Source organism: Thalassophryne amazonica, chromosome 3, assembly GCF_902500255.1.
Source record: "Thalassophryne amazonica chromosome 3, fThaAma1.1, whole genome shotgun sequence".
NCBI lineage: Eukaryota > Metazoa > Chordata > Actinopteri > Batrachoidiformes > Batrachoididae > Thalassophryne > Thalassophryne amazonica.
Window position 1 is genome coordinate 4,819,920 of NC_047105.1, and position 14,291 is coordinate 4,834,210.

The 14,291-nt window shown below is 43.7% G+C and overlaps 1 protein-coding gene across 1 annotated transcript in view; it reads left to right on the forward strand.

The window, feature by feature from the left end:
- The first annotated feature begins 355 nt into the window (after positions 1–355).
- The window catches only part of stab1 (stabilin 1), a 285,696-nt gene continuing 271,760 nt past the window's right edge, over positions 356–14,291 (forward strand). The window contains exons 1-12 of the mRNA XM_034164948.1: positions 356–615; positions 4,912–5,033; positions 5,188–5,303; positions 6,051–6,136; positions 6,397–6,466; positions 6,544–6,639; positions 7,022–7,135; positions 7,433–7,620; positions 7,716–7,852; positions 9,789–9,916; positions 9,991–10,067; positions 11,547–11,669. Of these exons, the coding sequence (XP_034020839.1) occupies positions 544–615; positions 4,912–5,033; positions 5,188–5,303; positions 6,051–6,136; positions 6,397–6,466; positions 6,544–6,639; positions 7,022–7,135; positions 7,433–7,620; positions 7,716–7,852; positions 9,789–9,916; positions 9,991–10,067; positions 11,547–11,669 (1,329 nt within the window). The 5' untranslated portion in view covers positions 356–543. The remainder of the gene's footprint in view (positions 616–4,911; positions 5,034–5,187; positions 5,304–6,050; positions 6,137–6,396; positions 6,467–6,543; positions 6,640–7,021; positions 7,136–7,432; positions 7,621–7,715; positions 7,853–9,788; positions 9,917–9,990; positions 10,068–11,546; positions 11,670–14,291) is intronic.

The following is a 14,291-nucleotide window of genomic DNA, read 5'->3' on the forward strand; positions in this document are numbered from 1 at the left end:
CCATGTTTCACCTGGCCAAGGATTAGGTTAGTTAGTTGTAGGAGTTAAGTGTAGTTTGTGCTTCAGTGCCCCCTGCAGGCGCATGTTGTCACAGTTACTTTTACTAATAGTCACTTTCTGCAGAAACCTGCATTTGTTTGCTGTAGTCACAGCGCCTCCTCTGGCTGGGGTTGGTATGTGCTGGTGCAGTACTTTGTGCAGTATTTGTGTGTACTGTGTTTTGTCTGCCACTTGGTGTTTTTTTCCTCCATCTGCGGAAACATGATGACATCAGCAGCCTGACCCCGCCTCTCACCACATTTAACACGTTACTTGTAATGTGCGGGTCACTTTGTGTCTGACGGGGATTATAATCCACATCCACTTCTGTCTTCACTTCTCTGCTCGTTGATCTGCTTGGATCTGTTTTGTTTTTTTGTTTTCCCTGGCACAGGATGTGCTTATCGGTGTTTCTTCCTGTAGATAACCCGGCAGACTGTCTCTGAAACGCTTTCTCCTGAACTTTGCCTGCAGCTCGTCTCTTTGTCCTGGACTTGGGAGGACATGGACGCCACCCTGGACCTGGTCGTGCTGCTGCTGCTGTTGCTCGGCATGCAGATGTCACTGCAAGAACAGGTAACAACATCAGCACCTTAAAACCACAGCTAACCTCCGTGACCTTTGATCTCATCACAGGGATCCTTAACCTTTGACAGCGTTCTCGGGTCTTGACACAGATCCTCTTCACCGGTCGGACCCACAGCTGGATCCGCTGCCCTGGTTTGTTGGAGTCGCCACAGCGGGTTTCACGCCCTTATTTAACCTGTAACCCGGATTGAAAGAACGACTGAGATTTAACAAAATCTGAAAAGTGTGATGGGCAAGATGACGGCACGAAGACGATTCATTTATTCATTCATTTTCTGTTCCAGTTAAAGATTCAATATTCCAAAATAAAAACTAGTTATAAAAACATCCAGACAGTCATCAGTTTGAAGTTCCCCTCAGGAATTAATAAAGTTTTCTAATCTAATCTAATCTTGTTTTTCCAAATGGAGTCCAGATCCAAAGTCCAGACACACGGTGATTTCACAAAACGTCCTCCACGGTGAAGGTTCTTGGAAACTGTTTTTGTGTGGACAGAATTTTTTTGTTTACTGGCAGGTGGAAAATCCCTGGTTTCCAAAATTCTCGAGAACTCGTGGACATAGTCTGTGATGATTCTCCAACTCCAAATCCAGGCCTAGATGGAAAAACCTGTTCACTGCTCCTGGTCTTCCCAAACAGTTTCACTGTGGAATGCTAATCAGGACCGATGCGGTTGCACAGGATCAGGTGGACTCGGAGCGGCACAAAACACAAAACACTCAGTTTGTTGGGTTTTATGTTGATGAACCCAAAACACATTTTTCCTCCTAATGAGGTCAGAATCATTAAATGTGAAGCAACTGAAGTAATGACTCATCACAACAGATTATGTGTTTGCGTCCTGTCACAAATGACTCATCACAACAGGTTGTGTGGTTGCGTCTTGACAGAAATGACTCAAAGCAGCAAGTTGTGTGTTTGCGCGTCCGGACAGAAGTGACTCAATGCAGAAGGTTGTGTGTTTGTGTCCTGTCAAAACTGACTCGAAGCAGGAGGTTGTGTGTTTATGTCCTGACAGAAATTACACTGAGCAGCAGGTTGAGTTTGCGTCCAGAGAGAAGTGACTCACTGCAGAAGGTTGTGTGTTTGTGTCCTGTCACAAATGAGCCAATGTCAAAGGTTGTGTGTTTGTTTGCTGTCGCAAATGACTCAGTGCATAAGGTTGTGTGTTTTTGTCCTGACTGAAATGACTCAAAGCACCAAGTTGTGTGTGTGCGTCCTGAGAGAAATGACTTGAAGCAGCAGGTTGTGTGTTTGCATCCTGACAAAAATAACTTGACAGCAGGTTGTGTTTGTGTCCTGACAGAAATTACTCAAAGCAGCAGTTTGTGTGTTTGCGTCCTGTCACAAATGACTCAAACCAGCAGGTTGTGTGTTTGCATCCTGTCACAAATGATTTCAAGCAGCAGGTTGTGTGTTTGCGTTGTGTCACAAATGACTCACAGCAGCAGGTTGTGTGCTTGCATCCTGACAGAAATGACTCGATGTAGCAGGTTGTGTTTTTGTGTCCTGAATGATATAACACAAAGCGGCAGGTTGTGTGTTTGCGTCCTGACAGAAATTACTCAAAGCAGCAGGTTGTGTGTTTATATCCTGTCACAAATGATTTCAAGCAGCAGGTCGTGTGTTTACATCCTGTCACAAATGATTTCAAGCAGCAGGTTGTGTGTTTGCGTCTTGACAGAAATTACTTGAAAGAGCACAATGGCTGTTTGCGTCCTGACAGAAATGACTCATTGCAGCAGGTTGTGTGTTTATGTCCTAACAGAAATTACTCTGAGCAGCAGGTTGTTTGTGTCCTGACAGAAATGACTCAATGTATAGAAGGTTTTGTGTTTGTGACCTGACAGAAATTACTTGAAGCAGCAGCTTGTGTTTTTGTGTCCTGTCACAAATGACTTGACACTGCGCGTTGCAAGTTTGCATCCCAACAGAAATGACTAGATGCAGCAGGTTGTGTTTTTGTGTCCTGACAGAAATGACTTGAAGCAGCAGGTTGTGTGTTTGCATCCTGACAGTAATGACTTATCACAGCAGGTTGTGTGTTTGTGTCATGTCACAAATGACGCAAAGCAGGAGGTTGTGTGTTTGTGACCTGACAGAAATGACTTTAAGCAGTTGATTGTGTGTTTATGTCCAGACAGAAATTACTCTGAGCAGCAGGTTGAGCTTTTTTCCTGACAGAAATGACTCATCACAGCAGGCTGTGTGTTTGCGTCCTGTCACAGATGACTCGAAACAGCAGGTTGTGTGTTTGTGTCCTGACAGAAATGACTCAATGCAGAAGGTTGTGTCCTGTCACAAATGACTCGAAGCAGCAGGTTGTGTGTTTGCATCCAGACAGAAGTGACTCAATTCAGAGGGTTGTGTGTTTGTGTCCTGTCACAAATGATTCAAAGCAGCAGGTTATGTGTTTGCGTCCTGTCACAAATGATTTAAAGCAGCAAGTTGTGTGTTTGTGTCCTGACAGAAATGACTTGAAGCAGTTGATTGTGTGTTTATGTCCAGAGAGAAATTACTCTGAGCAGCAGGTTGAGCTTGTGTCCTGACAGAAATTATTCAATGCAGAAGGTTGTGTCTTTGTGTCCTGTCACAAATGACTCAATGCAGCAAGTTGTGTTTTTGTGTCTTGACAGAAATAACACAAAGCAGCAAGTTGTGTGTTTGTGTCCTGACAGAAATGACTTGAAACAGCGTGGTGGGTGTTTGCGTTCTGACAAAAATGACTCAAAACAGCAGGTTGTGTGTTTGTGTCCTGACAGAAATGACCCAATGCAGAAGGTTGTGTGTTTGTGTCCTCTCACAAATGACTCAATGCCGAAGGTTGTGTGTTTGTGTGCTGTCACAAATGACTCAATGCATAAGGTTGTGTGTTTTTGGCCTGACAGAAATGACTCAAACCACCAAGTTGTGTGTGTTTGTGTCCTGAGAGAAATAACTTGAAGGAGCAGGTTGTGTGTTTGTGTCCTGACATAAATAACGCATCACAGCAGGTTGTGTGCCTGTGTCCTTCCACAAATGACTCAAAGCAATAGGTTGTGTGTTTTCATCCTGACAAAAATAACTCAACAGCAGGTTGTGTGTTTGTGTCCTGACAGAAATTACTCAAAGCAGCAGGTTGTGTGTTTGCATCCTGACAGAAATGACTCGATGCAGCAGGTTGTGTGTTTGCATCCTGACTAGTGGAGCAGATAACTGTAACAATTGTTCATTTCTGGAAAGAAGCACCAAAGTTGGCACGAATACTTCTTAGACATTACTCTTTTGAAAAAACGGAGTAGCCACTTGAATTTTCAGTAGGCGGCCAGGTATGGGTCAATTGAAGAATTACACAGGGGTCAAAATTTAAACTGAACTAATAGGATTAATGAATGAAATAGTTTTGACTGTGTTGAATGTTTGGTCTGCAAGGTAAAGGTAGAGCAATGTCAACGTCCATTGGATTCTATGACATGTGACATATGTTACCATGTAACATGATAACTAAGCATGACACATAGTGCAAACTATTCCTTTTTAAAACCCTATTAACTCAACCAATAATTTGCATCACATTTTGCAATATTTAGAGCAACTTTAACATCTGACCCCTGTACAAACTGAAATTGACCTTTGTTACCATTCTTGCTGTTTTTACCCCATAACTCCGTAACATTCAGTCATAGATAGTCCAAACTATACCTTTTTGGTATGGTTGTGATAAGACAAATAATGTGGTATAGCTTTCAATATGATTGAAACATTTTAAAATTTTGACCCATGTGTAATTCTACTCAGTTTTTTCAAAAGAGTAATGTCTAAGGAGTATTTGTGCCAATTTTGGTGCTTCTTTCCAGATTTGAAGGATTCCTCTGTAAATATTCTGTTATCTGCTGCACTAGACAGAAATGACTTGAAACAGCACGATGGGTGTTAGCATCCTGACAGAAATGACTCTTCAAAGCAGGTTGTGTGTTTGCGTCCTGTCACATATAACTCGACGCAGCAGGTTCTGTTTTTGTGTCCTCACAAAAATGACTTGAAACAGCTGATTGTGTGTTTATTTCCTGACAGAAATTACTCTGAGCAGCAGGTTGTGAGTTTGTGTCCTGACAGAAATGACTCAATGCAGAAGGTTGTGTGTTTGTGTCCTGTCACAAATGACTCAATGCATAAGGTTGTGTTTTTTTGTCCTGACAGAAATGACTCAAAGCAGCAAATTGTGTGTGTTTGCGTCCTGAGAGAAATGACTCGAGAGCAGGTTGTGGGTTTTTATCCCATTGAGTGATTTCCTGTCCTCTTCAGGCGCCCCCTTCTGGTCGTTGTGATGAGCTGCAGATGTTGGAGTATCAGACGTTGTGCACGTCTTGTGCTGCTCCAGTCAGCTGTCCTCACGGTTTCTCCAGTGATGGAACCTCCAACTGCAGGTACCACATTTCTCTGTTTGTTACCAGTTCCACTCTGTGGCTCCAGATTGGAACCTTGTGGTACTTTTGGGGACCTTTTGACCACAGAGTGTGACAGATCCAGTGAAGTTGTCGTGTCGCTGTACTGTGAAGAGGTCTTTGCTGTGTGTTGCAGTTACGTGGTTCAGCTTGGCAGCAGGGAGGTGAAACTGGACGGATGTAATCGAACCTGCGTGAGGAATGTCCTGCAGCCCCGATGCTGTCCACAGTACTGGGGACCACTGTGTCTGTGTAAGACAAGGGTGTGAAAACATAGTCACACAAAACGGTCAACAAGGTCACTGCTTCAGCCTGAAGACTTTCACCTCATCCATGAGTCTTTACATCTGTTATGTTGCTGCTTTGTTAACTTCTTGTGTGGATGTTGTTGGGGTTTTTTTCCCCCGTCTGTTTAAGTTTTGAGACCTGGTTTTAGTCTTAATGTTCTAAGCACAGAGATATTTTCTAGACTTATTCCTGGGTTTTGAACCCTGATCTTGGAGAGCACCTGCTGTGCATGTGTTCCATGTCTTCCTGCTCTCCTCACACCTGCTTAACCAGCTCCTGATCAGCTGATTACAGATGACTGAGTTCATTAGATCTGGATGGAAAACATGCCGTCCAGGAGACGGGTTCCTAACCCCTGATTAGTCACATTTTAGTCCTCAGATGGTGTCTCTGGTTTCTTGGGGGCACTTTTATGGATTTGGGGTCACAGTCTCCTGTTACTGCTGACTTGCATCCGTCTCAGTGTTTCCATAAGTCTTCAGTATGTCTTGATCTTCTTGTGGTTCTTCTTCCTGATGTTTGTGTCACTTGGGAATTCTATGTTTGCTGCCTCTCGTTAGGAACAAAACACTAAAAACCAAAGTTGCTATGACAGCTGATGGATCTGCTCCACTGTAGGATCAAAGTCATTATTTTCCACATGAGAATAAATCTCTTAGGCAGCTTTAGTTTTTGAGTAACTGATGTTTCTTCTCATCCGTCATTCTGCAGCCTGTCCGAGCTGGTCGGGGAAAACCTGTAACTTCCATGGAACCTGTCTGGATGGAGACCTGGGCAATGGGACGTGTGTCTGTAACGTCAGTATCTCACCCGTGTGTCTGTCTTCAGATGTTTAAAATCATAAAAATCTGGTTTTCCAGCATCCTGACTTTTTTGCTGGCTGCATGCTAACGAGCTAGCACAGGCTGCTGTCAGGATATGTAAGTTATAAACGGAGACAACCAGAACTCAGTAAGCGGGTGAAAGTGACACTAATCGGCTGTTATTGATATGCGTCCAGTTATTAGCTCGCTGCGGTCTGAACTCTGAGTGCACCTTTTTCTCTCTCTCTTTCCAGGATGGATTCTCTGGTTTTGCCTGTCAGGAATGTCAGAATCCAAATGCTTTTGGAAAAAACTGTGAAAAAGGTTTGTGCTTTGTTGGGGACAAACAGACACTTTTATTTGTGTGTTTCTGAATAAGCTCTTGTCCTGTGCGTGTTCAGAATGTGACTGTGTGAACGGAGTCTGTAACAAAGGTCCTGAGGGTGACGGACAATGTCTGTGCCAGCCTCCGTACACTGGGAGGCGCTGTGACCAAGGTAAACTAATGCTTTATTTACTTTATTTATTCTTATTATCACTTTAATTCTGGTTGTTTAATTCAAGTAGATAATTAGGATCCAATCTACATTCAGGATCAAGTATCAAAGTTCAGGATCTGCCTTTGATGCCTTTGATCCTGATTATGGGTTCAAAGCAAAACAGATCAGCAATCTGTGATTAAACATTATCTGCTTGGTGAAGATAAAGATCAAAGGTTACAGGACAGAGATTATTATCAAAGATCAGGATTAAGGATCAGTGATCAAGATCTCAGGTTAGCAATCAGGGTCAAAGATCAGGATTATCAGGATCACAGGTTGTTGTTGGAGCATTGCTGTTGTTGTTGTTGTTGTTTATTATTGTTGCTGTTGTTTGCAGTGAGTTCCGGCTGCAGGAGTTGCCCGTCGTACTCGTTCTGTACAGGAGAGGGCGCGGCGGCAGCGTGTGAATGTCTGCCTGGATACAGGAGGACGCCACAAAACACGTGTGCAAGTATTAAACACACTCAACAAAACCACCCGTTTATTTAATCAGTGAGCAGATTCCAATTTTTATTAGTTTTTCACTGTTGTTGTTTTCAGATAATTATTGTTTGATTATTTTTTTTCTCTCTTTGTGTTAGAATGTTTGTGTTTGTTTACTATTTACACTGAAACGTGTTCAGAAATGAACCCGGGATCATCTTTAAGTGAAAATAAGATCATGACTAGTTTAATAAATGAGCATGATTTTTATTTATTTATTTTTTATTTTATCATTTTTGTAAGTGAAGGTCTTCTTCCTGTTCAGGTCTCTGCTCAGCCAGTCACTGTCACATCGATGCCCAGTGCTCCTCACAGGGGTCAAAGGTCAGCTGTGTCTGTAAGCCGGATTACCAGGGCGACGGCAAAATCTGCGTACCCAGAAACCCTTGCTCTAACAACAATGCCGGCTGTCCCACCAACTCCACCGTCTGTGTCTTCACGGGACCCAACAAGGTGAAGCCGATGCACCAGGACTGGAATCCCATCTCAAACCAGGACCGTTACCCCGCCCTGACCGTGTGTGTAATGGCACTTTGTGTTTCTCTCAGTCGCGCTGTGACTGCATGGTTGGCATGGCACCTCTAGGTGGCAGCGCGGAGTACGGCTGTCAGCTGATTTCTGCCTGCTCGCCAGAGACGTGTCACCCCACAGCGACCTGTGAGACTGGACTGGATGGTCAGCCCAGGTACACCCGAGTTAGACCCAGATCAGGTTTTTCCCCTCTTCTGTGGAACCAGAACTAGAACAGGCACCCAGCCTTTGATTCCTGGAACTATACCAGAGTTTCAGTTTCTGACCCTGTCTTTGTCGATAGAAGTCAGTTTCTGTGTCTCTCTTTGTGTCTTTGTCCGTAAATCCGCCTGGTCCAGAACTAGGTACATGCTAGCTTGCTAACTCATTCATTCATTCATTCTTTATTTGAAACAGACAGATGAAGTTATATGGAATTAAAAGAAAAAGATAACAAGTAAAACATTCATTTAAACAGTCTGTCCATCCAGTGAGGTGTAATGACAACAGCTCAACTCAGGGTTAGTCAGAGTTTGTATGATGGAATTTTCAGATTCCTCCAACTGCTGCATGAATTTAAAGGTTAAATGTCTCAGCAGAGCGTCACAGGTGGGAATTTGTGCATCGATGAACAACTGACTGGCACTGTGCCACCTGGGCATCCTCATCAACAGCCTCAAGGTGTCATTACAGGCCACATGCAGTCTACGGATTGTGCACCACCTATAGTTCCACCACAAGGGGGCGGTGTACAGTGGGGTACAAAAGGCTTTGAACAAGGCACATTTCACCTTGGAGGAGAGCACAAACTGAAGTTACACAGCAGCATGTTTGCCTGAACGTGCAGTTTACAGTCTTGTCTTTTAACGTCTCTGTCGTCACACCAGTCAGCAGTTCAAGGTATTTGACCTCATTCAAGAGTGTGAGCGGCTCATCACACAGATAAAACTCAGGCAAGATCACATCTTTATCCTCCTTACTTCTCACAATCATTAAATCAAATCAACTTTATTTATAAAGCACTTTTAAAAAAAAACAGCTGCAGCTGTAACAAAGTGCTGTACACAAGGGGACATATAAAAGGAAACAAACCACAAAGTACAAATAAAAAAACAAGCTCCCCCCCAAAAAAATTTAAACTAAAACAAGTAAAAACAACCAAAACAGATCGAGAATCTCATTCTGGGTTAAAAGCCAGTACAAAAAGTGGGTTCTAAGATTAGTTTCAAAAACAGAAAGTGAAGAGGCCTGCCTGATGTGGAGCGGTAACTCGTTCCACATCTTTGGAGCCACAACAGAAAAAGCTTGGTCCCCTCTGAGCATACGCTTGCACCTCGGCACCTCCAGGAGGAGCTGATCAGCTGACCGGAGGTGGCGAGCAGGGGCGTAACAATGAAGCAGCTCAGAGAGGTAGGATGGGGAGAGGCCATTTAAAGATTTAAAAACAAATAAAAGAATCTTAAAATGAATTCTAAAATGCACAGGCAGCCAGTGGAGGGAGGCCAGGATAGGTGTAATGTGCTCCCTCTTACGTGCACCAGTTAGCAGACAGGCGGCAGCATTCTGAACTAGCTGGAGATTATTTTACTTTTAATGGGGTTATATAAAATATAATGTTCATTCCCAGACAGAGAACATATTTTTAGCAAATGTTGCATCCCTGTGCTGTATGGGCAGGTTATCACAACATCATCTGCATACATGAGATGGTTGACAATTGTTGTTCCAATGACACAGCCAGTTTTCCAACTATTTAACTTTGAGGACAGTTCATCAACGTATACATTAAATAAGAGTGGAGAGAGAATTCCTCCCTGATGCACACCGTTGCTGACATGAAAAGGCTCCAAGAGAGCACTGTCCCACTTTACATGCATAACCTGACCTGCATACCAGAAAGATAGAATACAAACCAAATATTTAGGCACATCTCTATTGATTGTCATAAATAATTTGTTCTGGTTTCCTCTGGCTCATTGAGCCGTGGAGTCACCGGGTTCGGGCTGACAAGCTCCTTGCCTCAGGAACCTGTGATGTCAGACGTCATGTGTGCTTGAGTGTTGATTGTGATGATGTCAGGAATTAGCCCCACCCCCCTCTCTCTCTCTCAGGTGCATCTGTCAGTCAGATCAGATTGGTGATGGGTGGCGTTGCTATGGTAACCTGATGTTGCAGCTAACTGAGCTGGACCAGAGCGGAAGTGAGTGGGGAAACCTGACAGGAACCATCACTCTGTTCGGTAAACAGAACCTGCAGCATGTGTGCACCGTCTGTTTACTGCGAACTTTGACCCCTGATGTCTGTGTGTCTTAGCTAAAGGCTGCATGTTACAGCTGACGCAGCATGGACCATTCACAGCATTCTTACCACTCCTGAGAACCCCTCTGTCTGTAAGTTCTTCATCTGTCTGTAAGTCATACATTTGTATGTAAGTGACGTCTGTCTGTAAGTCACACCTGTCTGTAATTTACATCTGTCTGTCTGTCTTGTATTCTGAAGAGTCTTTGTTGTGGTGCATTCAGGGACAGTCCTTGTTCTGAAGGACAGTGGGCGTCTCCTGTTGCTAAGATACGCTGAGTGCTCTGACCTGCTAAATGCTGCTGATTGGTTATTCTGCACTTTCGGGTTCAGCTAGTTCTGCTCTCGAACTCACCAACAGTGCCCCCCCACCCCACCCCACCCCCCATGGTGATGCTTTCATGAACCTTTTTTTAGCAGAGAAAAGGACAATCTCACTGTTTGTGACTGTGACCAATCAGGAGTGAGTTTGGACTGGAAGTCTAAAGTGGTGACAGATGGTCCGAGCAAATTAAAGCCATGTGAGGAATCTCAGGTAGCCATGGAAACCAGGAACCGGGGAGTCAGAATTTACAATCAGGGCTGGTATGAGTTAAATCAACTGATTTAAATCACCGTAAAAAAATCATCAAAACTAATTTTTTTAGAAATCAATTCTTAAAACATCACCCAAATATGAAATCAGTATCATCAATTGGTGGTGCTTGTACATGTACGCAAATGGACTGCATTTATATAGCGCTTTTCCATCTGCATCAGACACTCAAAGCACTTTACAGTAATGCCTCACATTCACCCTGATGTCAGGGTGTTGCCCTACAAGGTGCTCGCTACACACCGAGAGCAACTAGGGGATTTCGACCTTGCCCAGGGGCCCTTAGTGATTTTCCAGTCAGGCTGGGATTTGAACCGAGGATCCTCTGGTCTCAAGCCCAACACTTAACCACTAGACCATCACCTCCCCACTTTTAACATGTCAAAGATTATAACTAATATTATTTGTGTTGCATCATTAAGAAGAGTGAAATAAATAAAGATAAAAAAGTTAGTTTAAATAGAAAAAATCTAAAATCATGACTTTTTAGGAAAAAAAATCGTTTTTTACCACTCAAGTGTGTGAATTTCAGAACATAAAGTGTGAACATTGAGTTCACGTCAGGTCAAATCTCTGATTTATTTATGACAGGATATGACAGCGATGCTCATCCCTGGAAAATAAACGGTGTCCAGATTAACATGATCGTCTTCCATTGGTGGCGGCGACGAAACAAACTGTAATGTTATAAAATCCAAATTGTCCAAGTGGTTTTAAACACAACTTAGCTCAATTTATCTTAGTCACGGCTCACGGTTCGGTTTGTGTGTGAACAGGTGTGTCCTTAAATCATCCAGTCAGGTGCACTCAAACGCCACGTGGAAACTGAAAAATGGTTTTCAGCACAACAAGAAGGTGGAGGGTTGAGACGTGGGGAGTTCACTGTCAGGTTTTCTGCGTGGAGAAAAACATTCTTCACTCAGTTCAGACAAAAGACCAAACAAATCGACTCTGCTCGCCGTCACTGTCTCTGCAGGACATTAATGAGGAGCTGGTGTGTAAGAACCACCTGGTCCTGGGTCAGCACCTCTACAGAGACCTGGAGGGACGAGACTTCAACCTGCTTGGTGGCGCCAGAGCTCGAGGCAAAGGAGATAAGGTGAAAATAACGTCTGTTTAGACCCACACATCTGCATTTACCCCCAAACCAGACCGCCGGACTCCTGAAGAACCACAGCGCCTCCACTGGGCTCCAGGGAGCTCCACAGGCACCATGGTGACATGGACTATACGAGGTCTGTCCATAAAGTAACGTACCTTTTAATTTTTTTCAAAAACTATATGGCTTTCATTCATATGTTTTTACGTCAGACATGCTTGAACCCTCGTGCGCATGCGTGAGTTTTTCCACGCCTGTCGGTGACGTCATTCGCCTGTGAGCACGCCTTGTGGAAGGAGTGGTCCCGCCCCCTCATCGGATTTTCATTGTCTGGAAATGGCGGAATGAAAAGGACTTTTTTTCCATCAGAATTTTTTCAGAAGCTGTTAGAGACTGGCACCTGGAAACCATTCGAAAAATTTATCTGGCTTTTGGTGAAAATTTTATGGGCTTCACAGAGAATAAGGACTTTAACTACAGCTTTAAGGACCCCTTTAAGGACCGTCGGTGCGCCGCGCTCCGAGCTGTGACGTCGCGGCACAAACCACTGGATCATTTCTAAGCTGATGGCTCTGTGGATACGAGACCGTCGTGTGCTCTTTCTCTAGTTATCACAAGAGCTGGACATCAGCCATTTTCCGGCAGATTTCACTTTTAACAAGAGATTTTGTCATGGAAAGCCACGCGGAGGCTTCGCACGTCACGATCGATTCGCTGATGAAGCGAGACAAAGGAACACCTCCGTTTCGGCGTGTTAGAGGACAAGTTTGGACATGTCCAGTTCTCCACAATTTCTCTTATACTCACTCGATTGGTAAGCACTGAAAGCCGAGATAGGCATGTCCCAACTTGTCCTCTAACACTCTGAAACGGAGGTGTTCCTTTGTCTCACTTCCAAAGCGAATCGGTCGTGACGCGCGAAGCCTCCGCGCGGATTTCCATGACAAAATCTCTTGTTAAAAGTGAAATCTGCCGGAAAATGGCTGATGTCCAGCTCTTGTGATAACCAGAGAAAGAACACATGACGGTCTCGTATCTACAGAGCCATCAGCTTAGAAATGATCCAGTGGTTTGTGCCTCGTTGTCGCAGCTCGGAGCGCGGCACACCGACCGTCCAGATATGAGTCAGTTCTCATGGGAACAAGAGTTACGTATGTAACTACGGTTCTATGAATTCCGGATGACCACCAGAGGGCGGTGCTTAGCACCCGGATTATTCCATGCAAAGATCGAGCTCTTATATCAACAAAGTCACGTTAGTGGGCGTGACCTGGGTGATGTCAGCCAACAGTATAGAAGACTGTGTCACCCAACGTTCAGGTCTGTCGGACTCCATTGCCAAGACTCAGAGTGACAACAAACTCTGGCAATCATCCAGAATTCACAGAACCGTATTTACATACGTAACTCTCCTTCTATTTCCTTCCTCCTGACCACTAGAGGGCGGTGTTTAGCACCTGGATGACCTCATACCATTGAGGTCACAAGGAATCTGCACTTACCGAACCTTAGCTGCAATTCAAAGAGACCGATAATGCGCCGTCACCGCAGGGTGACGAGCAGCCACATTAACTCTGTAGAAGCAGGCAAAAGTACAGGAGGAAGCTCACGCTGCTGCAGCACAGACGTGGGTCAGTGGAACACCTCTCAGGCAGCACAGGAGGTGGACATGGCCCAGGTTGAATGACATCTCACTGGAGGTCCTGTGAGCTTGCAATATAGCGTCACCAATGTGAAGGTCTTTGCTTGGACAAGGTGCAGCCCTTCCTGTGGCCCCCATAGCAGACAGTTTGTGCACACATAGTATATCTGTTTTTTTTTAGTATACTTGCTATTTTATTTTTATTCATCTTTGTTTTTGCATGGAGACACTGGCAACAAATTTTCATTCCACTTTGTACCTTTCTTTATTGTGAAATGACAATAAAGATATCTTGAATCTTGAAACAAACAACCGGGACAGAGACAGCACACATCACTGCACCAAGGAGTCCAAAAGTCAAATTAAATCAAACTGGGAATAATCACGTCTGAGCCCACTCAGTGTGTAACTGTATTCAGAAAAAATTAACAGTTATATTTATGGACACCAGGTGGCGCCACAGAAAGGTGACAGACAACAGAAATGTGTATCATTTGTGATCCTGAAGTAACTTTCCTCTAACCTTCTGGATGTTTGATAAAACGCGTTTGACAACTGCAGACCATCAATCAGTGACATTTCAGCTGCTGCGACCTTAACGTGTAAACGCTGCAAATCTTTAACATCAGCCTTATGTTCTCATGTTACTTTTCATCAAACTATGCTTCCAGGCTTTTCTTTTGTCATGCTTTGATCTAACAAAATAACAAATATTAATAAAGATTTTTTTTTTGTTGTTTTTGTAGTTTTAACATTTTTCATTTTTGCTTCAAAGAACATTTAATCACAAGAGGTGCCACTGTGTAATTAACATGTCTGAGGGGTATTTCCAGTGTTTTAGCTTTTTCTTTGACTTTCCCTCAAAAATCTGTATGCAGATCACATCGACATTTTATTTCTAAAACATGTTTGCTTAAAAAATTCAATTCTGATGAGTTCTACTGCATGTTTAATATTTATTCATTAATATTTATTAATAA